Source organism: Vipera ursinii (assembly GCF_947247035.1).
Source record: "Vipera ursinii genome assembly, chromosome: 2".
Taxonomy (NCBI): domain Eukaryota; kingdom Metazoa; phylum Chordata; class Lepidosauria; order Squamata; family Viperidae; genus Vipera; species Vipera ursinii.
The window spans coordinates 83,063,701-83,089,568 of NC_139513.1; the positions used below are offsets into that span (position 1 = coordinate 83,063,701).

The window sequence follows — 25,868 nt, forward strand, 5'->3', positions numbered from 1 at the left end:
TGAGATTTGCTGATTTTTCCAGTGAGATGGTTTAAAATAGCAATGTGGCCTGCATTTAAAATTACTCAAATGTTGAATAATGAAGTGGATTATATTCCGGTCATATAATTTTAGGCATGGCTTTAATGATCTATGCAACTATGTTCTATGCCAAAATTGTCAAAAGTACTGTATTGTTAATGGGACTGCTATTATTGATACAAGAGACATGGAAAACATTTCAAATAAAATATTGGGACAGGTGATAACAATATTATTGGTATCTATTTTCTTTAATCAATTGATACACCTGTAATTAAAACAAATTTGTTATAACTTCAATACAGAAGCACTAAAATAAAAGTGTCTAATAATCACATGGCTGCATAGTGATTAAAGATAGAAGATTCACCAACGTGAAAGCAAAATATCCTTGTCCTGATCGTGACATTGCCACAACTTGAAAGTAAAAGACCACCTGTGATAACTTTAGTTTTCTTCCTTATGTAATTATTAACCTTTACCCAGTGCATGAGGTAAAGAAACTAAATTTGGAAAGTTAGTATGATTATAATGTTATCTGTGAATATGGAATTACAATCAGATCATTACAGAAAGGAGAGATATAAAAAGAGGCTTTAACAATGTTTTAGGAACTACGAGTTACACAAGAGCTATTCAGAATTGGACGGTTGCTTGGCATACTGGATAGCATCCAGGGCTGCCCCAATGTCGTAGTTCTTGGAATGCAGCAGGTGAGTTAACCAGCCTCCTGTATCAGAGAATCCCATCGAGAGCATCTGGGACAAGGATTCAATCAGACGAGGATCTGCTTCTGTAAATAGGTTGAATTTCAGCATGTTACATTCATTGGTCCATAAAAATTGCAATCACATACCTGAAATTTGCAATTCCACACCTGAATTTAATTAAATTCAACAAATTACTAATATGAAGTCATTTTTAAAAAGTCACTTTATAGAACAACCCTTAATCTCACTCAAATCTAATAATAGGGATTGATTTTCACAAAATGCAAAGCTTAAAACAAATCAAGATTATAATCAGCCTTATAAATTAAAATTCAGATTGAAGGTAGGTCTTTCAAATATTCCTAATTTGATTTTCTAGCTAAATGATATCTATATTACCATTCCATAATAACTTAGGCAATAAAAGTGTCAGGTGACCTATAAAGCTGCTACTTGTAAAAGTACATTGTTTTAGAACTTTCTTTAAATCGGACTACCATTTGGGCAGAGGATTTCGTCCCTTGATTCACTGTATACTGTAGGACCTTGCTCTCATTAAGAATGGTGTGGAAAAAGTGTTTCGACTCTTGTACAAGCAAGCAAAGCATATCAGCTCTTCACTAAAGCAGCTTAGCTATTTTTGAACTTCTGTGCAAGCCTAAAAATATGATGCTGCTGTAATTCTGCCAATGCTTTAATAATATTTTTGTAGAAATATTTATGACTTAATTTGTATCCCAATGTATTAGAACATGATAATTCCTATAAAATAGTTTTGGAGCCTGCCTAGTTCTTATTACCAGGTGGAAGATGAGGGTACATTGCAGCTTCTCGCAAGCCTGTTGGTCCACCATTAGTGGGAGCTTCAACTGGATTTAGAGATCTTGGACTGTCTTCCTCTATCATTTGTAAGGACTGTAATTCACCAGTTGAAGGATCTACTTCCTTTGAAGATAAATGGGTCCAGTCCTCATCTGCTGCTGAACTACCACTGGATTCACTTCGTTCCTGGAATATACAAATACATAAAATGTTAGCAAGCCTACTTTTACTAACTATATTTACAACTCCATCTAGAAATGGTAGTTTGCTTTACTAATTCAAAACAAGCAGACTTCCTCTATATTATATGTCTATATTGCAACAGACAGTAAATCCTACAACATGCACAGAAATATCACTCCTCCCAGAATCTAAGGACATGAAAAAGTTTTCAATTTGGGTAGGAAGTGTTCCAGAGAACTTGGATATTCAGTTCCGCTTCACTCCATGCCCGTCTGAGGGGAGGTCAGCCATTTCATACAAGGGTCTAGTATGAACAAGCTTAAGATTAAATATTAACAACAAAGCACACTTTATTTTATTCTAAGTATTAACAAGTTACTTCTCTCTTGCAGGTTACAAAGTTTATCATATCCCAAAAGCTTCAGGGTTCTTGGAGCACCAATTAACATATCTTTATGCATGCAAAACTGACATTTCTTGTACCTGTGACAAAATATTCTCTTCTTCCATCGGTGCAGGAGGAGAATATACTATCATCTCCTGCATTTGGTTTGAAAGAGCATCACTCATGTCTGGATTATTTTCAGAATTTGCTTCTGGTTTGGTCTGCTCAGTAGGACTGCTAGGTTTGGAGCAGCTCTTCTCAGAACCAGGCTGTGCAGGTGATACTTTGCTTCTTTGACCCTCATGTTCTACATCAATATCCACTTCAATGCCTAAAACAAGCAGTTGACGTGGGTTGTATTAATGAGATACTGCAGTATATTCATGGGCATCACTAAATTTCTGTCTCTGTTTATAACTCTAGTTCTATCATATTTTGTCTCAAAACTAGACATTCTTCTGTCGTCCACCCCCTGCTTCAAAGGCAACATATTTCCAAATAAATCATCATTGGGGAGAACATAAAAATGAGTAACTAGATTACATCTATTGGGTGTCACATCAGTTAATTCTCTAGTATTTGACACATGAGTGTCAGCTCATTCTTATATTACACATTAATACACGAGAGCTTCAAATGTTTAGATACTACTTATGCATCACACTGTCAACAGTATGCTTAATCACTGTTAATTTATCAATGATATTAAAGGATGATTATAGTTGATAATATATAAATGAAACCCTACTTTCAAGATATCTTACATAATTTACACATAATATTCTATATTTTTCATTGAAATTTGGGTGAGCCAAATCAATAAAAAGCTTGGTTTCTGGGAAGTTCACAAGAGGGACAAGAAAACCAATATTTAGTATTGTGAGCCTCCCAGAGTTACCTTGTGGTAAGATGGGCGGTTAATAAATTTTACAAATAAATATATTTTATAAATAAAATATACAGTGAAAGGAATTGCTTACCAAGTGGACTCAGGAATGCAGCAACACTTTCTCCGACATTCTTCAGGAAACTGACATTGTGATCTTGAGCTTCATTGCTAGTGGTTTCTTTTATAAAGCAAAAAATATAAATGATACTTATATAACCATTATTCAAGACAAGAAATTTACGAGTTTATCAATCCTGATTGGGGGTGGGGTGTGCATGTGTGCATATGTATAAAATTAGATATATAATTTTAAGATGATACTTTTTAAGGAGTAGAACTTTTATATAAACAGCATTTGCAAGGAAATAATTTTAGACGGACATCAGATTTTTGCTAATTGATTTTGCACTTAAAGACTCCTGTTATTGCAACTTTGATTTCTTACCGCGCACTGGAGCATCACTTTGAGAAGAAGTACTAGCTTCTGCCTGGCCGGGATTGTGGTGATGATGGGCATGATGTGGGTGTCCCCTATCGCGCAACCAGGGAAAGGAGCAATGATCGTGTCTCATTTTACGAAGCCAGCGACCTTGAAGAAGCCACTAAAGGGTAAACAAATGTTTTTAAGCTACAGCAGCTTTAAAATACACCACAAAGTGACCTTATAATTTTTACAATTATCTTTGAATATCTGCCTTTCTTCGTAATACTAACCTCAAGCTGGTGGAATGGACTTGGAAACATGATCATGTTATGATCTTTGTGGACACCTTTTCCCTCACAAGTGCTACACAGGTCATAGTCTGGACAAACGGCACATTTGAATCTGGAACCCACAACTGGGCCCTCACAACCATCACAGACTACATTAGGATGCACGAGGTTTAGAGGATGCTCCTTGTTGCAGGAATGGCGGTTCACATGCTTAAGCTCCTTTTTTTCTGAAAGACACAAATATATGCTATTGTTCAACTATAACCGTGCTGATCAAACTATAACAGGTAGTCCTCGGCGTACAACATTTAGTGACTGTTCAAAATTTCCAACAGCACTGGGAAAAAGTGACATAACCATTTTTCATATTTAATGACCGCTAGAGCTATCCCCATGGTCACTTAGTGACAGACGTTCCAGTCCCAATTGGTGTAAGTCAAGGACTATTTGTATTTTAATTTCATATCCACCATCGTCTTTAATTTTCTCTGATTTCTACTTAGCTTGAAATAATATTTCCAATAAGAGTTTCTTGTATAAGGATTATGAATTGAAAATAATCTATGTAGTGCAGGTTCTTTATTTTGAACCAACTGCATAGCCCAGGATGTATAAGAGTACAACTGACCCACACAAATCAATGTTACCTTTAACATAAATCTGGAAAACTCCAGCTTTCACAGAGGGTGGAACCAACTTCAATTCCTCATCACTGGAAAAAGCGATCATATCACCATCTTCATCTGAAAAGAAATAATAATCCATTTACTATTTGATAGAAAAGATATACAATCATAGTTTGGACAATTCTTATATTACATGCCACCTGTGTGGCTCCCAAGTCCCAGAATTCCCCAGCTAGCATGCTGGCTAGGGAATTCCAGGACTTAAGTCCACACATCATAAAACTGGCAAGGCTCAAAAACACTGCTCTACCCAAAAGCAAACAACCTACAGACTGCATATCTCCTACCTAATTCACTTCAATTAATTTTCTACTGACTGCTGTATGCAAAATATGCAAAGTATTATGCCGGTCTCTATTTCAAGGCTAAAATCAATTGACAATAACAAGAACTCCAATGAGAGTTTGTTTTGACTACTGATTAAGACACCTGTAACCAAGAGACTGTGAGTTCTAGTCCTGTTTTAGGCATGAAAGCAGGCTGGGTGATGTGGGAGCAGTCATTTTCTCCCAGCCCACAATATTATGCACGGGTGACAAACTGGTTGGTCAATTCCAGCTGCAACCAATGGATCAACACTCAATCTGACAAAAAGCAGACCCTGCATTTGGGAGAAAAACTTAGGATGGGGAAAAAAATTATAGACACCAACAAGTTTTAAAGAGGCCTAGAAAAGGAGTAAAATTCAAAGTACCATTTTATATGGATCTAGGTAGTAAACAGTTATCTTTATTCTCAATCTGGAAAAGCAGGTATTAGGTTCTTTTTGTAACTCTTGGATGGCAAACACAAACAGTCATACCATATCGTTGCAAATGATAGAAGAAATACTGTGTTTAAAAAACTGTAGAGAAGCAAGTAGTAAGATTTCTACTGGATTGCAAAACAGAATAAAGAAAATGTATTTCTTCTCTGAATCAATCAGTAATTATTATCTCAAATTAATGCAGTGGTTTCTATGGTGGAGGGGAAAAATGATGAAAACATCATTTAGAAAAAAAGATCTAATGTAAGCTCCACCCATTTTCTATAAGTGTAATCCTTCCAGCACCTTTCCAGAGTTACACTACCCAATCATCTAACACAATCCTTTCATTCACAAGAAAACAATTTACCCCACTACAGGTCAATATTACATGATTTTCGCTTTTGTCCAGATTTTGCCAGAAGTGAGTTTAAAGCCATTCTCTAACACACCTCTTTGTACATATCTGTAATAAGATCTCACTATAGCTTGAGAAGAGTACCAAAATATCTGAAGTTACTTTCCCCCAAAACTAATTAATTTAAGATTTGTTAGTTAAAAACTAAGAATTTAAGCCAGAGTTTCTGGAATTTGTACATAACATACTGCACAATAGCAAGAAATAAAATTTCTCAAGCCTTTTTGCAAAACTTGAGGCTTGTGTCTGTTCTGTTCACATGAAATAAAATAGGACTACTTTTAGGGCAGCAAAGTTTAGAAAGAATGGTCACAACACCAAGGACATTGGACCTTTAACTACTGCATAACAGTTTCCTTTGCCTATATGAAGTCATATTTTGTTTATTCTTGTCCTACTGTGGATCACCTATTAAAGTTTGGGATTTGGACCAGGATATTATATCAACAAACTTTTTTCTGAACTGCTATAAGTAGTCCTTGACTTACAACCACAATGGAGCCCAAACTTTCTACTGCTAAGCAAGACAACTAACTGTTAAGTGAGTTTTGCCCCCTTTAACAATCTTTCTTGCCACAGTTTAAGTGAATACTTGAAGTTAAGTTAGTAATATGGTTAAGTGAATTTCACTTTCCTATTGACTTCGGTTGTCAGAAGGTCACAAAAGGGGATCACATTACCCTGGGACACCACAACCATCATAAATACATGCTAGTTTCCAAGCGGTGGCGGCTGCTGCAGCTGCAACAGTCTTGTGAAATAGGGTCATAAGTCACTTTTTTCAGTGCTATTCTAACTTTGAATGTTCGCTAAACCAATGGTTGTAAGTAGACGACTACCTGTATTGATTCTTAGTTTATAAGCTGAACTTTAGCATATGAATTCAGTCAATAGAAGGAAGATACAGAGGTTGAACTGCTGGCCTAGAAATTGGGAGACTTGTGAGTTCTAGTCCTGCTTTAGTTGTGAAAGCTAGCTGGATGGCCTTGGGCCCCGACTCTCAGATCAGCCCATGTCAGTGTTGTTGCCTTTAGGAAAACAGGAGGAGAAAGGAATATTACGTATGCTAGCTTCCTTGAGTTACTCATCAAGTAATAAAGATGGGATAAAAATCTAATGGTTTCCTGCTGCACAACCATGACCAAGAATATCTCCAGCCTGATGAACACAAAAAGGATATCCCAGATCTTAGGGTAAGGGGTTGAAAATCCTTGGATTTCCATTCATTTATTTAAATAGACACCCGTATTTAGGGGTTCTTATCTCCTGGCAGTGTAATAAGCTCCAGCCTAGCAGACTTTGGGTGCCGCTCTCAAAAGAGTCAAGGCTGCTATTCAAGGAAGGCTCCATGCTAGGGGGAGGGCGGAGGGGGACGAAGCGATGCAGCCGCGCCAACCAAGAGCCCTGGCCGGCCTCTCCGGCCCTTTGATTCCCTCCATCGCTCACCCTTATAGTACATCTGAAAGGCTCCCGTGGCGGCGGCAGAATTGCGGAGCAGCCCCTGGAAAAGCTCGGCGACCTTATCCCGTATCGGCTGGTAGCGGGCGGGGAGGTCGACGGCGAAGCGCCGGATCTCGCGGGTGGTCTCCTCTTTGCCCAGCAGGTAGGCCTTGATCGTCAGCTGTGCCATCGCGGCGACGGCAGCGGCGCTGGATTTCTGTGGCGCAGCAACAATTGGCGCTCGGGAGGCCGGCTGAGGAACAGCAGCAGCAGCAGCGAGCGATTCAACACCACGCAAAGCAACGTCCTTGCATCGGCTGCCTGCCGATGACGACCTGCCCCGGCTATTTATCGGCGCCGCAAACCCACGGAAAAGGGGCGGGGTTCAGGTGGGAAAGTCCCCGCGCTGGCGAGGCGAAAACAATAACAATAGGTACCAAGGGGGGGGGGAAGACAACCCCCCTCCCACTTTCCCCTTACCCTCCGAAGGGAATCTTCTCGATTTTGTGAGGAAAAAAAGGAAGGGCAAGACAACCGCACGAGGACGTTGCAACGCCGCAATTGGCCTCGGGCTTCCTTCCCCCCCCTCCCCCGCCTTCAGCGAAATGGCGGTGGCCAATGAAAATTTCGGCCTGCAGGGCTGGGCTCGGCCTAGCTAGCCAAACCTTCCAAAGCCACGAGTGAGCGTTACTCAGCGTTTCCTCGGCTTCCAACGTGAGCACGGGGAACGAGAGCAGGCCCGGCGCCTCTCTGGCCTCGCGACGGGAGGGAACAAGAGTCGCTTCCACGAATCGGGACGCTCGACTTCCGTTTCCCGATTTGCTGACTCACGTCGTGACAAAACAAAAAAAAAACCGCCAAGGCTTTACAGGCCTTGCCCATCCCCCAGGTTGGTGGCGGAGAGTTTTCTCAGGCTACCTGCAACAGGTGGTGGTGGAGACCCCAGCAGCCACTTCCATTACCGGAGCGGGGATTATTTTGCTTTTCACTAGGCAAAATATGTAGAGCCGAATGCAGCTTGCTTTGGGGTAAACACCACGTATAGAAGGAATTTGGTGATGCTGATCACTTGGAGCGGGTCTCGATTAATGTAGGCTTACTTCTGAGCCTTTTGGTACTGTCCATAGGGTTTTCATGGCAAAGATACTGGAGTGGTTTGCCATTTCCTTCTCCAGTGGATCACGTTTTGTCAGAACTCTGCTATGACCTTTCCGTCTTGGGTGGCCCTGCACTGCATAGCTCATAGCTTCATTGAATTACGCAAGCCCCTTCGCCACGACAAGGCAGTAATCCATGAAGGAAGGCCTGGAGGAACATTGTCCATAGGGTCGCGATGGATCGGACACGACTTCGCAACTAACAACAACAACTTCTGAGCCATAGATGTATCAGCCTTGCTGGCTCCTGGATTGTGCTGTTGTTTACTGGTAGCTCACAGTAAGCAGGCCAATCAAGGATAAAAAATGACAGCAAACTCTACTCCCTACTAGCACTGAAGGTGTTTTACCTAGTTCGGGTAATAGAAAGTCTCATGAAAACCACCAAGCTCAAAGAACACCAAGTGCTCTACAGTTCAATCCTGAGCTACAGATATTCTCCTCTATTGGTACCATGAGTTCTAAAATATTTTTAGGCAATGCCAACTAAGTGACATGGGCCAGCCAACCCTAGGAAGGAGGCAAGGCAGACTACTACTGAAATCATGCCATTGCCAGGATTTGTCGAAGCAAACGACGGGAATCAACATAGATTCAAAGGCACCCAAAAATGAAGATTGCACCCCTTCCCCCCCACTTTTATATATGACCAGGTGAAACCCAGATGCTCTCTTTGCTTTATCCCATCAAACCAAAATTGACTCACCCTGTCCCAGATAAAACTCTGCAATCCCATTTAGACCACAAAGCGCTAAAGCCTCTACTTACAGCACCTGCCAACCTTACAAAGGAATTGCAACCGCGTCAATTTCCTTAACTTCCTCAGGTCTGCTGCCCTCCTGAAAAAAACATTTTGTGTAACAATAGCACACACCCCAGGTACACTGACCAGGACCTGCCAAGCTTCTCCAGACTGGCCAATAAATCAGTTCCCTAGGATTTCCTGCCTTGTAGCCTTCAATTTCTATAAAATTCTCTGCTTTTCCATTGTTAAGAGTCTTGAAAAGCAGGCATCCAATAAACATTGCAATAATAATGGTTTTTCTCAATATTGGGTGGGAAGGCAGCTCCACAGAGAAGGTAATATTAAAAGGGAAGAAAAATATATTTCTTAAAAAGATATTGAAGAACCAGGAAAGCATGCCCAGTTTTCTTAATAGTCCAAGGTCTCCTTCCCCCAAGCAGAAACCAGTTCTGTAGAAATACAGATGTAAACCATTAGGAAGGTTGGAGCTACAAGCTTAGGAAGACAAAGACACCTAAAATCTACATACCCTAGCCCCAGGAAAGCAGGATATGACCTTGGGACATAATAGGATTGACCCACCACCATCAAGAATACCAGAAAGGCACACCCATACTCAAGTCAGAATACATGACACAGGAAATACAAAGCCTGAAACGAAATAACTCCAAACAAAAGGCTTCAAAGGGTATTGACTACATGTGGTCAATCCTTTTTCTGCTAGAACCATCTTTCTGTCTGGCTCTCCTCTGCAATAAACTGTAACCTCCTTCCTAAAGCAGTCACCCTATTCTTTATCCCCGGCTTGGACTGAACCATGATGAAGACTTTTCCTTCAGCAATTGTGCTTTGGCAAAATTCCACAAGAGTATATTTGCACCAAGCAAGAGTTAAAGAATAGCTTAACCCAAATTCCAGTTTATATAACATACAGCCCCTCTGCTTCATGAGTTGCCATAGTTGGGTGTGATTCAAGGTGCTGGTCACTACATATAAAGCCTTACATGACTTACAGCCTGGTTACTTGAGGGACTGCCTATCTCCCAAAGTGTCTGCCTAGCCAGTTTGATCTGGCAAGGCTGGGATGCTCTGGGTTCCTTTGATTAAATAATCTAATTTATTAGGACACTGAAAGCACATCCACTCGGTTGGAGCACCTACCTGCCCTTTGAAATGAGTGTCCCCCCCCCATTCAAACATTTCCCTCCCAACTGCTATTTTAAATGGCCCTGAAGACTTAGCTCTTCAACCTGGGTCTTTGACAAGGATGGATGCTACTTTTTCCCTTATTACCATTTGGGTTTGTTTTCTCTGCCTTTTTTCCTTTGGTTATATTTTTGTGCGTGTTGTTTTTAAATACTTTCAAGAGTTTGCAAACTACTCAGTCACTGGGAATTCAGGTGGCATATTATTTTCTACAAGTGAGAGAGAAAAGCTCAGTTAGGAAAAGCTCTTCCTTGATCTCCTGCCCATGTTACTCTTTACTACATCATTTGTCTTCCAGAAGATTCAAAAGAAAGTGAATAGGGCTCCTATGACCAAAAGGAAATTAGCTCAGCTGATAATGACTCATTCAGAGTCCCATGACTGCTTTAAGTCCACCTCTTTCTTACTGCCCTAGCTAGAAAAAATAGTACCTGCATAATCACTACCCCACCGCTTATGTAGGCATGGCTGTATTTACATAATACATTAACCCAGGTTCTCAGGTATTTGTATAATAAACTGAATTATAAAATAGCTATGGGGCTGGTACAATATGAGAGCCTACAATTCTTGAGAAAGAACAAAAACTGACAGGTTTTCAATAGTGAAAACATTAAATATAATAAACAAGAGCTGTACTTTGCCCACAATATTTGTGTTCTTAACTAGAATGACTAGATCAGATTTATTTTATTGAGACATTCAGGAAAATAAAGGGAAATTTTTAAAAAACACACATACAAGTGGTCTCAGCTATTACTGAGAGAATGGAGCATTCCATACCATTGGGGCTGGTATTCCTCTTCCCTACCCATCTTTTTTGTTGTAAAAATTTGGCCCTGTTCTTATTTTTTTAAGTAAAAATCAATGCATGGATTAAAAAATGCAGCCTCCATTCCTTAACCTAGCTTGGTTCTCATAAAAATAGAGCTTTCTGGCTTGGAAATAAATTGCACCTCTCATTAAATTGTCTTTTTAACTACTATTAAAGAGGTCATAAAATGCTAAACAAAAACCACATGAAACTCACTTTGTATGTCACATCGCTCTTATAGATGAAGGACCAATCGAAAAACTGTAATTAATTAGATACTTAAATGCTGAAGATTGGTCATTAATGACTGAATGACATTTGTCATTTTTTAATAGGGACATGTTAGTTCACAAGACTTTTCCTCCTATACCCAACCTCTAAAGTGTTTTATGTTTAAACATTTGGATTTCCTGACAGAAAATCTATGTGATGGAAATGTTTAGTCACAAAGAATCCCCCTGTGATGGAATGTAGTGAGGAGGTGGATTTCCAGGAGAGAGGAGTGCATTCCAGAGAAGTAAGAGGCAACACAGTCGATATCTTATGTGTGTGTGTAAAGACAGCCCCTTCCTAATAGTTCACAGAGTATATAGTACAGGGGTGTCATACTGCCGGCCCACAGGCCAGATGCGTCATGCGGAAGCCGCGCCTACCCCATTGCTGGCAATGGCAAAACTGTCCCGATGTGTTGCGCAACATCACATGACGTGCAACACATGAGTTTGACATGTCTGATATAGTAGATGCAGTTAGTAGAGTGTTCAGTTTGGCAGGATTTGGGCTATAGCTATGAAACAATAAAAGAACTCTGCTTGATAGAATCTCCGTGAGTCAGTTTTGGTTTGGGGCTTGACACCACCAGAATCAACTACTAGTCTGTTCTGCACTGCCTGTTCTAATGTAAATGTTGCAAGGATGACTCAACTGAGTCCTATGATCAATTTCTATTCTCCACAAATCCTACAGAGGGAGCTCTAGGCTGGGATTAGATCCTGCCAACATCCAGGTGTCTGCCACCTTAGATTCAAGCAGTGTATGGCAGTCAAGGACAATATTCCAGAATTTACTGGAATGTTCTCACCTTATACCAAGTTATTAATATTTAATAACATGTTATTAAATAGCATGTTATCTGGACTGAGTTCGATCCTGTTTCCCCTGATGATGTGGACAGGATCATGGGGAGGCTGAGCACCACCACCTGTTTGTTGGATCCGTGCCCCTCCTGGCTAGTTTATGCGGCCCGGGAGGAGACACGAGGCTGGTTCCAGGCAGTAATAACTACTTCCTTGAAAGAGGGTGTCTTCCCTGCCACCTTGAAGGAGGCGGTGGTGAGACCCCTCCTCAAAAAGCCTGCCCTGGACCTGGCTGTTTTAAATAACTATCGTCCAGTCTCCAACCTTCGCTTTTTGGCGAAGGTTGTTGAGAGTGTGGTGGCGCATCAGCTTCCTCTGTTCCTGGAGGAAACTGATTATCTGGACCCGTACCAATCGGGTTTCAGGCCCGGATACAGCACGGAGACGGCATTGGTCGCGCTGGTGAATGATCTCTGGAGGGCTCAGGACAGGGGTTGTTCCTCTGTCCTGGTCCTATTAGATCTCTCAGCAGCTTTTGATACCATCAACCATGGTATCCTACTGCGGCGTCTCAGGGGGTTGGGAGTGGGAGGCACCGTTTTACGGTGGTTCTCCTCCTATCTCCTGGGCCATTCGCAGTCGGTGTTGACGGGAGGGCAGAGATCCGCCCCGAGGCCTCTCATTTGTGGAGTTCCTCATGGGTCGGTTCTCTCGCCCCTCCTGTTCAACATCTGAAGCCACTGGGTGAGATCATTCATAGTTTCGGGGTGGGGTATCATCAGTACGCTGATGATACCCAACTTTTTCTTTCCACCCCAAACCAACCCAGCGATGCCCTCGCCGTGATGTCCTGTTGCCTGGAGGCGGTCCAGGTCTGGATGGGGAGAAACAGGCTTTGTCTCAATCCCGCCAAGATTGAGTGGCTGTGCATATCAGCATCTCGGGTCAACCAGACTATTCCATCTCTAACAATGGGGGATGAGGTGTTACCCCCCGTTGATAGGGCTCGCAACTTGGGCGTCCTCCTGGATTCACAACTCAATTTTGAAGACCATATAGGAGTCGTGACCAGGGGGGCTTTTGCCCAGGTTCGCCTGGTGCGCCAGTTGCGACCCTATCTGGACCGAGATGCCCTACGCACAGTCACTCATGCGCTCGTGACCTCACGTTTAGACTACTGCAACACTCTCTACATGGGGCTGCCCTCGAGGACCACTCGGAGGCTTCAGCTGGTGCAGAATGCGGCTGCGCGAGTTGTGATGGGGATTTCCCGATACTCCCATGTAACACCTCTACTCCGCGATCTGCATTGGCTCCCGGTTGCCCTCCGGGTGAGATTCAAGGTGCTGGTGATGACCTATAAAGCCCTAAATGGCTTGGGTCCGGGATATCTGAGGGAACACCTGCTGCCCGCATCAAGCTCCCTTCGTCCAGTGCGCTCCCACAGGGAGGGTCTTCTCAGGGTGCCACCGGTAAGAGATTGCCGGCAGACACCCAGGGATAGGGCCTTCTCAGTGGGTGCGCCTGCCCTTTGGAACCAGCTGCCAGTGGAGCTGAGGACTGCCCCCAACCTCCGTTCATTCCGCCGGGACCTGAAGACCTGGCTCTTCGAGCTCTCTGGCCCAGGCTGAGAATTTTAATTTTAGTTTTAATCTTAATTTTAACTGGGGTTTTACTTATGCAGGGATGAATATATTTTTTTAATCTGTTTTTAACTTTTGTATCTCTGTTTTTTAATCACCCTGTAAACCGCCCTGAGTCCTTCGGGAAAGGGCGGTATATAAATGTAATAAAATAAAATAAATAAAAATAAATAAATAAAATTTAAGAGACTTAAGTTGTTTCTTTTGAAAGAATTCTAAGGATCGTACATATGGAATAGAGTTTGATAGATAAGCAATGTGACAGGTGTCCCAGCTCTGAGTGCTACAGGTATAAGACTAGCCTGATTTGCTTAATTTAGTAATTTGGATGTTAGTTTTGCACTGTTAGTGTGACTGCTATTGCAGAGGCAAAACTGTTTAAAAAAGAGATAGAAATATCACCATAATTTTCATATAGAGCAATATGTAAAAGGAATAAAAAAATGGCACATTTCTTTTTTCCCAAAAATCTTAATTAGTTATAATAAGATCATAGTAACATTATTTTTTTCTCCCAGAATAGCAAGCTAACTTTCTTTAAAAAGGCATATAATACAGGACAGCATACAAGACATAGATTTCTAAAGACTAAATAAACATTCATTATAATCATTGAAAGATTATGAAAATATGATTAGGAAAGGCAGTTCCAGCTCTATTAAAGGATCAAAGGGGAATTCTTTGTACCAGAAAAACTGGTTTAATAGCCCTGCAAGTATGGCTGAGTCCAGCTCAGTAATTTCCTTGAGGGAAAGAACAGATCTATAGAAACCTGAACAATTATTCACTAGTTCTATATGTGCTGTCATCTATAATATCGCAAAACATAAAAGAAATGCTCATTTGTGTAACTAATTTTTTGTTTTGTTGAAAGAAAAATCATCAGATCCAGTCCAAGCCGGGAGTAAACAAAATGGAGGCTAAGATGCTGGAAATAAAATGGAGGCTGTTTGGAAAGAAGGTTTGTTTATTGAAGAGTAGAACAGCAACCACCTGCAGTTCTGGGATAGCTGACAAAGTGGAGTTGGGAGTGAGTGGGTTTTTATGCCTTCTTTGGGCTTTTTGCTTATGAGTAGGTGGCTCCAAATCTGCATTTCTAAAAGCTGGCCTCTGCTTGGGGGAAGGAGACTGGGATTTGGTTTCTGCCTAAGATTTTTCTCCATTATTCCTTTGGGAAAATATAATATTCTGCCTTTTTTAATATCCCCCCAAAATATTTCCTTCTCTAGGAGGGTGGGTAGGTGCTGACTTCTAACAGTTTATAGTATAGGTAATCAATCTGTCTTGAGTTATAAGGAACTATAATCAGCTTTATGTATATTTTTTAAAAAGCATCCTGAGGAGAATAAACAATTCTAGGATATCCTGAATGCCACAGTTCATATTTTAAGATTAGCATGTAAACAATAGATCTGCTTCTCAAAAGCATCTACTGGAGATTCAAAAATAGGAGTGTGAACGTCTTTAAAAATAAAGTGAATGCAAGAAATTCGGTTCTGATAAATAAAAAATAAAGGCAAAAATCATAGGACAGCTATTGTGCTTTAAAACATCTTCTATTTTTCATCATTTTTAAAAGTCATTTTTATTTACTTGCTTTAAAAATAGGGCCAGGTTATTCACCCTCTGCATGGTGTACAAAATTGACAGAAAATAAAACAATATACTGTATGTATTCAAAGCATTTTGAAATGAACCTTTTACTTAAGTGCATAAAGTGCTTTTTCATGTTCCATGTTCATTTCATGAAAAAGAAAGCTAGCATCCTTACTGAATGTGATGGGAGAAAAGCATTTTTGATTAAATGTGAATCATCTTAATTCATAATTGGCAGCATAAAGTCTGTCCTTTAGTTCAAGCAACACTACTTTAGGAGTAATTGAGGCTTAAACCCACACAAGTACAGCCCAGAAATATACTCATACATCTTTACTAAGGCCCAATATAGGTTTTTCTGATTTCAGTTGCATTTCTTCTTGGTAAGTAGACATAAGATTGAAAGTTTGACCTTTAATATGATTAGAATTTTCTAGCTAGTCCCAAATAAATGATCTTCAAATGTTACAAAGTATGTTGTATTCTCTGTGAGCAGCCCCAATAAGCACTGCCTCAGTGATGTCATGCATGCGATAATAGTTCAGAATAGATGCCCATTTTGTCGAGCATCGGTAAAGAAACATTTATGCATATAGTTTATGAAAGATAAGTATATACTGCTGCGAGAACTCCTGGCAGTTAACATATCTATTAATAACAAAACTGCATTTTTAAAAGGCCATAGCATTACAGAATCTATCCATTTCAATATCCTGATAAGTTATTCAGTGCAGAACAACGCCATCCATCCTCTTCAAGGCATCCAGATGGACACTACTTGAATTTCTAGCACAGACTTTTCCAGAGAAGCAGAAATTGAGAGATCTGTTCTCTTCCCTCTCTCATCAAAAACCCAAAGTTCAGGGCGACCCTCTACATCCCAAATCAGGAAGAGTGAATCACACAGATTAGTTCTAACTGAAAGAGATAGCCATCAAAATATTGGTGCCAAGCCATAGAAGATTATAGAAGATTAAGCCACTGTGAGCCATGGTGGCCCAGTGGTTAGAATGCAGTATTTTAGGTTAACTCTGCCCACAGCCAGCAGTTTGATCCTGACCAGCTCAAGGTTGATTCAGCCTTCCATCCTTCTGAGGTTGGTAGAGGATGGGAAGGCCTGGAGGAACATTGTCCATGGGGTCGCGATGGGTTGGACACGACCTCGCAGCTAACAACAACAACAACATTCACTTGATGTTCAACTTCAGCTTATTCCTATACATCTAGTTCCAGTCAAAGAAATTTGACTGGAACTAGAAATTTGACTGGAACTAGAAAGACATTTACTATATTTTCAGTCTGGTCTGAGGTGGAAATCTATAGCTGTGTATAATTAGTATACCGATGACACCTTATCCCAAATCAGTGGATTACCTCTCCCAGGACTTCATAGAGCCATCAAATAACAGTTGTAAAAGAGCCAAACTCTGTAGATTCCCAAAAGAGAGAAACCACCAGCTGACCTCTGCTCATTGCCACCAACTGGAATTGCATCTCAGAAAGGAATGGAATCATTACAAAACAGTGCCCCTAAAACATGATAGTGCAGGTCACAGAACTGGAAAAGTAGCATATTTGCAAAATACCGGTAATTTTTTTCTTCCTACCTACCACAAATCTCACATTTATCATCCGGGTGCTTTTTGTTTTCTGATATTAAATCCATTTTTTGAGTCATTGTGTTGGGATCTACAGCTGGATTTTTCTTCCAGAGAAATAGTGGGGAGAGAACCTAGTGTAAAACAAGTATTCCAATATTCTAAATACATTGAGGTTTCAGTGATCTGTAACACGAAGACAGACAGGAAAATAAAATATTTGTAGAGCACTGTACGTTGCTTAATTAAACTGCATTATGATTGTTCCGTGTAACTAACAATTATCCTCTTTCCTCTTGTCTTGATTTGAATTGCACACAAACTGCTCTCTAGATAAACATCTGGAGTCAAACGAGACAGGAACTCTAGAATCCTCTTTCTCTAACCCAGAGGCTTTCTTCAACCTTATTAGGTGGATGTAGGGCATGATTCACTGTCATTATATTTCTGGTCTTCCTATCCAGGGCTTTTAGTTCTGCTTGATTCCACTCCACTGTTTCAGTTGTATATCTAATGACTGGAATTGCTCAAATTGCTACATGGCATGGGTCCGGAGTACCTCGGGGACCACCTGCTGCCGGCGTCAACTTCCCTCCACCCTGTGCGTTCCCACAGAGAGGGCCTCCTCAGGGTGCCTCCGGTCAGAGAATGTCGGCTGGTGGCCCCCAGGGGGAGGGCCTTCTCTGTGGGCGCTCCGGCTTTATGGAATCAGCTGCCGGTCGAGCTCCGGATGGCACCTGACCTTCGCTCCTTCCGATGCGGTCTGAAGACCCATCTATTTGAACAAGCCGGCCTGGCCTGATGGGGGATATGTTGGGGTTTTAATGGGGATTTTTATATTGTTATCGATTGTTTTAGCTGGGCTACTATTTAATTCTTTTTAATTTTTGTATCCTGTATTTTTTATATGTGCCCTGTTCACCGCTCTGAGTCCTTCGGGAGAAGGGTGGTATACAAATATAATAAATCAAATCAAATCAAATCAAATGTTAATTGCCTTGCCTATTTCCTCCACCAAGTTTGGACTTTAAGATCTTCATTCTCATGATCTATTTACTTTTAATCTTCTTCTTGACTTAGGTTTGCTTGATATTGTCCACCTGATGTTATTTCCGTAGAGCATCTTCATTCCTTCAGTTTTCACTATTTTCCCCCTGTTGATAGTAAGTATGGCATATTTATCCAGTCTAAACTCCATTGCAATATCTTTGCTGCATATAGAGACAGTGTTGACAGCATTCTATTTCAGATAGTATTTTCCCATACAGCTTCAGATCACTTATTTAATCCTATGCATAGTTAGGATTCTACAACCAACAACAGCCTATGAATGACTCGTATAGGAAATGTATGAATTATTTCAACATCTATTTATCAAGTTGCAAGGACATTGTTTATTTATCAATGTGTTGGACACCTGTGGCTTTCTTTTTCCTCTCACCTTACAGTTAAATAAAATTTAACTAGATTTTTCAAATTATTTTCTGAAGATATCCAATAGCTTTCCACAAAGGCTTCTAGTATAACAATCCTAGAAAGGATTTATGTGATAATAGCAACTTCTCCAGTCTTACTCAGTAGCAGTCTAGTAGTCGTGATTTAATACGTGCATCTTTTTATGTGCATCCCAGCCACTGCATTCTACATGACAAACCCCAAGATCAGACCCCACACTAAAGGCATTACAGAAATCCAGTCTTCAGGATACCAATGCATGAGCCTCTCCCTATGGCCAATTGTCATATGATTTTGTAGCATTGTGCTGAAACAATAACTCACCTTAAAATAGTAATGTGTGTTATCAGGAGAGATTCATATTATCAATTAATAATCCCTCCTCCCTCTCTGATTGCAGACCCCAGTTAAGAAATAGTGCTATTTTTCCTGTCTTTTTCTTGCTCTGATTACTTGGTCCTCCCTTTGCCCCCTGCTGCAATAACAAGATTTTAATTTTGTCTCTCTATTTACATAATGGAGTTATAAATATTGCTGCTATATTGCTTGGTGCAAATAATTAAAGATCTATAAGACAATGTGAAATATATCATTTTACTGCTAAGCTTGTAAGCCGCCCTGAGTCTTCGGAGAAGGGCGGGATAGAAATGGAATTTAAATAAATAAATAAATAAAATTTTCCCTATTGCAAAATCTATAAGAAGAACAGTAGATGGTGCTACTGATTTAACTGAGGCTTACACAGGATCTCAAAATAAAAGACTATTCTCTCTTCTGTTCTCTGCTACTTTCATCAGAGTGCAAACAAGAAAAGACAGAGAACAGTTTTTCTGCTTCATTTACTTTAGTATAACTATGTAACCTGAATTTTCTTTGCTTTTTTTAATAGCTATGTAGCAACATGAAGCCAGAGGTAAAGTGATACAGTGCTGTCTACTGCTGTAGCATTACCATTAATTGATTGATTTTCAAGCTCTAGGGAGACAAGTGGGCTTCTGTGTTTCATTACCTCGTGATGCAAATACTATACAGATAGTCCTTAGTTAACAACAGTAATTGGGACTGGAATTTTTATCACTAAACAATGCAGTCATAAAGTGCAACGTCGTGTGCCTGCATCACTTAATGACATCAATCCTGGTAATCCCTATTGCTGTCTTTAAGCAAGTGCTGCAGATCATTAAGTGATTCCCATGTGGCTTGCAGGCAGGCAAGGCATGGCACAATGTAGTAGCTGGATTGCAGGGTGGGGAGGCTGTGCAGGTAGTCAGGGCTGGCTGCTGCTGGGCAGGAGAAGGTGTGTAGTTTTAACAAACTGCCTCACTGTCTGGTTTGGTGGCAGCAGTGCCTCAGATAGAAGGTCCATACAGAGAGTGGTAAGGTCAGCTGAGAAGATTATAGGAAGCTTGCTTCCCTTTATTCAGGACACTGCTTATAAGCACTGTGTGCTTAGAGCTCAAAGCATTGTTAGAGACCCCAATACCCACTTCACGGTCTGTTTCCCCTCTGGGAGGAGGTTTCGAAGTATTTCTAACAGGACCACCAGATTCTGTAACAGCTTTATTCTCTATGCCATCCATCTGGTAAACTTGCAAGATTAGTTTTTCTTGCCATGTACATCCAAACTAGACTGTGTTGTTTCTCTGTGTCATAGAATATATGTGGGTATATGGGTATATGCAGAAATAAATTTTTTTGGTCATATTTATGTGGTGTATATTGGAGGCGTTGACCCTTTGAGAGCTGTATGCAACGAAATTTCATTTTAATGTATACCGATTAGTGTACATTTAAAGTGACAATAAGTTATTCTATGTCTGTGTCTTAAGTGGCCCACTACATGTACCATGAATGAACTGAGCAGGGGTGGCTCCTGCCAGGAAGGAGAGTGCAAACAACGTAACTGGAGTGACTTGCAACCTTTCCTGCTGGCTTCCCCATTGACTTTGCTTGTGGGAAGCCAGCAGGAAATGTTGCAAAAGGTGATCACATGACCACAAGATGCTGCAACTGGTAAATTGAGCTGGTTGCCAAGTGCCAAGATTGTGATCACATGACCACAGGGATGCTGAAAGGTTGGAACTCTGAGGTTCAGTTGTAAGTACCATTTGTTCAGCACCCTCAGAACTTCTAACAGTTTGTGAACAAGTGGATATTAAAAGAGGATTACTTGTACTATGTATCATCTGTATCATTATATGACTGGCACAAATTATTTGGTTCAGGTTATTTTCATGATGGTATTGTGAAGCACATTTCATCGTCATGACTTTTATTAGATGTGTATGAGACTTTGTATACTTGGTCAGATTTTAGGAAAAACATATACTGTATGTTGCATTGCTTATCTCCTGCTCACTCTGTTAGAAACTGACTAACTGACTGATCTGGAAAACTAAACTGGGTCAGACCTGATTAATACCTGGATGGAAGACCATCATGAAATACCAGAACTATAGGTTAGACCAGAAAGAGGGAGGGGGAGAGAGTATCTGCCATATTGTGGTAAAAAAAATGGCATAGATGTGTTTGTGGAGGCACCAGGAAACATCATGTTCAAATTATTGTAGCATATTTGTGCCCTTGTCAGCTAAACCATTTTGGAAAAAAAGAAAAGAGTGGCATCCTGAGTCTATCACAAGTAGTTATTACAGTTTCTTCTCTCAATGAAATACAGTCAGGGAATATAGACATGATTGACGGACAGCAGTGGGGAAAAAGTTAGACAATCGAAAGAAAGGCAGTCAAGCACATACAACTAATTTGGAAACCTAATGAAATTTGGAGTTATTAATCCTGGTTAGCACTTGCGAAAAGTGTATTAAATTAAAGTTAGCACTACTACATTCATGGCTATGTATCATATACTGTATACAGTATTTGATTAATCTATTGTATTGGCATTGTAAAGTTTAGTCTGCAAGGTAGAATACTTCCACCCTGTATGAAAACCTCATCTGTAAAGAGAGAAATTGGTCTCCAGCCTTGACTGCATACAGACATCCAGCAAATTTTAGTCCAACAGGAAGGTGCTTCCCCTCCTCCTTCCTTCTCCACCAAACTCCCCTGCAACTAAATAAGGTTGATATTATCATCACAATTCCTCCTTAACAGTTTCTGAACTTTACTAGTCTATATCTGTAGGGCTGCTGTGGGATGTTGCATGCAATTATCCAAAGCTTGTTTTTTTTCTGTGCTCTCTCGCCTCACTTGGTTCACATTTACCATAGTAACAGGTCCCTTGTGTTAGCAGGCTATTTCTAGTAGCCTTCTCTTTTGCAAAACAAACTTGAAAAAAAGTATCTAGACGTGCTGTGTGACTGTGCATGCAAATAACTTTTAGCAATATCAGTGTGTTCCAGATATCTCTGACAATTTGACAGTTGCGCTAACATCAAGGGTGTGATGGGAAGGAGGGCTGCATGTTCAGTGCAGATTTGAAATAACAAAACAAGCTAATGTTAGCATCTAAAACATTAACATTTATTACAATTCTTTTAAAGGAAATGGTGACTTTCTATTGACCCTCTTCTTTTTCAGTTGAGACCAAGAAAAAAATAATCCTCTTCATGATACAAAACTGTGAGAACATACATTGCATAAAACACATAGGCTGTGTTTGAGAACAGATACTGAACCACAGATCTGCTAACTATACTTTAGCCCAATGATCTGCCCAAACCAGCCAAAATAGTATATGGTTCCACAGCTGCATATACACCACAATTAGACCATTGAAAGACAAACAATTATGTTCACATAATATATTAAGCTTGGTAAATGCCACTTATTATGGCTTTGCACACTGCATTGTGAGAATTCAGAGTGTTCAGTTGATTTAAGACTCAGTATTCTATGAAGACAGAAAATAGTTTAATGCAGTAACTAGGTTAAATATGCATATTCAAGCAATTGGATTGATTAAACCATGGCTATGAATACTGCAGAAGAAAACAGGAGCAAACCACTTCCAAGTTGTTGTCAAGAAAACGCCATAGACATGAACATGAAATCACCAGGTGCTAATTCAACTTAAGAGAGTTTTTACTTGTTACTCTTTCCAAGCCAGCGGAATATTGGAAAAAAGAAAGTACGACAAGGGAACAAGACTCCAAAAACTGATCAGAAAGGAAGCAGATTTGGTGTGTGTAATGAGGAGAAGCTGGTAAAATAAACATTCAGTATGAAAATAAGCTACATCTGCTTTGGGATTGTGAAGCAAAACATTCTACAAAAAAATCCCCCACTGTATCCTCTTGGGAAAGGCAATTGGATAGCAGATCAGCATGCTATTGACATTTCAAACTTCCTTCTTTTTCCTGGTCATGTGACCAAGAGCAGAGCTATTTTTATTGGTTTGGAAAGAATTCCAGGATCCATGTTTGCTTTGCCTGCCGTGTTTTAATTATAATGCTATGAGATTGTGAAGCTACTTTGCAAACTCTGTTGTTTTCTGGAGAAAAACTGAAGGGGACCATTTCACAAGAAGATAAATGCTGTATCCAACTGAAGGCCCACCAACATTGGCATTCTGCTATCCCTAGGAACTAGAACATAGCTCAATCTGAATCATAGAATATATGAGCTGGAAGGAACCCACAGCTCATTTAATTCAGTCACCTAACTCGATGCAGGTATTTACTGGACAGTTCCCAACAGGTATCATTAGGTCTTTTGAAAGCCCCCAATGACGAAGACTTTACCACTAATGTGTACAAGAATGGCATCAAAACAAGATGAAGCCTTATACGTCATACTTTCTAATCAAAAAACATGATATGAAAAACTATGGAATACTTGTGTCTGACCATTGCACTTGAAATAAATTGTCACATGTGAAATTCATCTTGTTATTTTTCTCAGTACAGGATATGTATTAGGAAATCATAGCCAAATTAGGGGAGCTATTCATAATGTCTGAAAAACACATACACTTAAGAGTAAAAGTCTCATTCTTCTGTCTATACTTTTGATTTATTTATTTATTTATTTATTTTATTTCTATACCGCCCTTCTCCCGAATGTATGAAGGATATATGAAGCATGCTATAGACATACCTTGCTGGGGAGGGCATTCCAAAATTGGGAGATTACCAGTGTAAAAGCCTGTTCCTAGATTACTTCTCTCTACATTCAACATGGAGACCACCCAGAATAAGCCCTCCAAATATGATTTTAAGATAATACAGGAAGAGACATTCCTTCAAAAACTGTAGACCCAAGCCATGAAGAAATTTTATAGAATAAAACCAGCATGAATTGGGACTGGAAATGTCCATATAATCCAGTTTCAGGATAGCTCCGTGTATAACATTAATCTAACCAAGATGTTACCAAAACATGGATATTTATAGTGAGACTAAGCTAGTGCCACACACTAATCGGTATTCTAGTGCCACACACTAATCGGTATTCACACTAATACTTAGGTTAAAATACAACTGGCTAGGGATGGTCCAGACTCCAGTGTATTGTGCAAATACAGCCAAGAACTAAATTAAGAGACAGACAGACATAGATCATCTGGGACTCAAAGCAAAGCATAGCAAAACAAAACAGCCCTACCAATGATGAGATAATGCAGGTGCAGGACTAAGTCCTCTTTGCCAAGCACACCTAATTGGGATAGGCAGGAGTGAGAGAGAGACAAGGGGAATTACAGACTTGCTTCTTCCTGACCACAACCATAGTAGTTGGCCTGAGTCACATGAAGAGCTCAGGAAAAGAAATTAGTCTTGGGAAAGCTAATAAACATGTAGTTCATTACACTGTGGTTGGAAAAAAAGAGGCACAAGCAGTAGAACTCTGATTTTACTAAAATAAATCTTACATTTGATTCATAGCAAATTATATAACAGAATAACAGAGTTGGAAGAGAATTTGGAGTCTTCTAGTCCAACCTCCTGCTCAGACAGGAAACCCTATACTATTTCAAACAAATGGTTGTTCAATCTCTTCTTTAAAAAACCCCAGTGTTGAAGCACTCACAACTTCTGGAGACAAGTTGTTTCGCTGATTAATTGTTCTCACTGTCAGGAAAATTCTCCTTAGTTCTAGGTTGCTTCTCTCCTTGATTAGTTTCCATCCATTGCTTCTTGTCCTACCTTCAGGTGCTTTGGAGAACAGTATCTTATTTAATTTTCCACAGTATATCTGCTTATCACAGTAGACATGTCCTTAGAAATTTATTCTTATCCTGTCTTTTACTTGTCCGCTGAGAAAAGTATGTATATATACCAGCTGTTATTTAAAAATTCCATGGTATTTAATATAAATATTTAGGTTTAACCAAATGTTATGGCCACACCATAAATGGTAACTAAACCACTCCAGTGAAAAGCTACCACTTATAAATATAAAGTAAAGGTAAAGGTTCCCCCGCACATGCGTGCTAGTCGTTTCCGACTCTAGGGGCCGGTGCTCATCTCCGTTTCAAAGCCGAAGAGCCAGCGCTTGTCCGAGGACGTCTCCGTGGTCATGTGGCCGGCATGACTAGATGCCAAAGGCACACGGAACGCTGTTACCTTCCCACCGGAGTGGTCCCTATTTTTCTACTTGCATTTTTACGTGCTTTCGAACTGCTAGGTTGGCAGAAGCTGGGACGAGTAACAGGCGCTCACTCTGTCACGCGGCACTCGGGATTCGACCCGCCAAACTGCCGACCTTCAGATCGACAAGCTCAGCGTCCTAACCCACTGAGCCACTGCGTCCCTTACTTATAAATATAGTTAGTTTTAATTCCATGGGAGTCTCATCTTCAGAAACCAGCCAGTTCATTCCGATTCATATGAATTAATGATTAAATTAATAGCCTAGCTGCTCAGCTGAGGATATACCTTCAGTAGCTTCAGGCAAATACAGTGACAGCCTAAGTAGCTCTGGGGTTAGCTTCCACTCCATGTTCTCTCATAGGAGTTCATCAGGTGAAGCTGGGTTCCTGTCTGTGGAGCAATTCTATCCTGCTCCTATCCCTTTCCGCCTCAGCTTAAGAGTGTTGCAAATTACAATCAGAACCAATTACTAAGTAACTTAGGAACACTCTGGCTTATCATGAATGAAGACAAATATATGTGTCCCAGGATGATGATGTAGGACCAAATCTGGGTTGGTCCCCGGGACCAGAAGTTTAGTCTTCTGAGCTTTTGGACTTGTGCTGCAGCCCATCCTCACAGAATGTCTCTCTAACAGAATGTGTGCTTTGGGCTATTCTACGCTATTCTATTCTAAATACTACACACACAATAGCCCAAAGCACACATTCTGTTTGAGAGAAGTTCCCTGAGGATGGGCTCCAGCACCAGTCCAAAAGCTTAGAAGGCTAAATCTCTGGTCCCGGTGACCAATCCAGATTGGATCCTATGTCAGAGTCAATAACAGGGGAACAGGTTTCTCCTTATCCATCATTATTTAGCAGAAAAAGAATGGCAGGGAAGAAGTGAACTTTCATAGAATCACACTATTAAAGAGTTAAAGAAGATATTTAGACCACTGAATCCAGCCTTTTGCTCTGTGTAGGAATCCAAATAAAAGTACCCTCATAGATGGCTGCCTAGCCTCTACTTGAA

The 25,868-nt window shown here is 40.4% G+C and overlaps 1 protein-coding gene across 1 annotated transcript; it reads right to left on the reverse strand.

Annotated features, from left to right (window-relative positions):
- Positions 1–2: 2 nt before the first annotated feature.
- SQSTM1 (sequestosome 1) lies at positions 3–7,559 on the reverse strand. Its single transcript, XM_083352295.1, has 8 exons — positions 7,020–7,559; positions 4,372–4,467; positions 3,725–3,951; positions 3,456–3,612; positions 3,102–3,188; positions 2,220–2,452; positions 1,532–1,739; positions 3–814 (listed from the first exon to the last, which is right to left on the reverse strand). The coding sequence occupies exons 1-8, from the start codon at positions 7,201–7,203 to the stop codon at positions 654–656; spliced, it is 1,353 nt and encodes a 450-aa protein (XP_083208421.1). The 5' UTR covers positions 7,204–7,559; the 3' UTR covers positions 3–653.
- Positions 7,560–25,868: the final 18,309 nt, after the last annotated feature.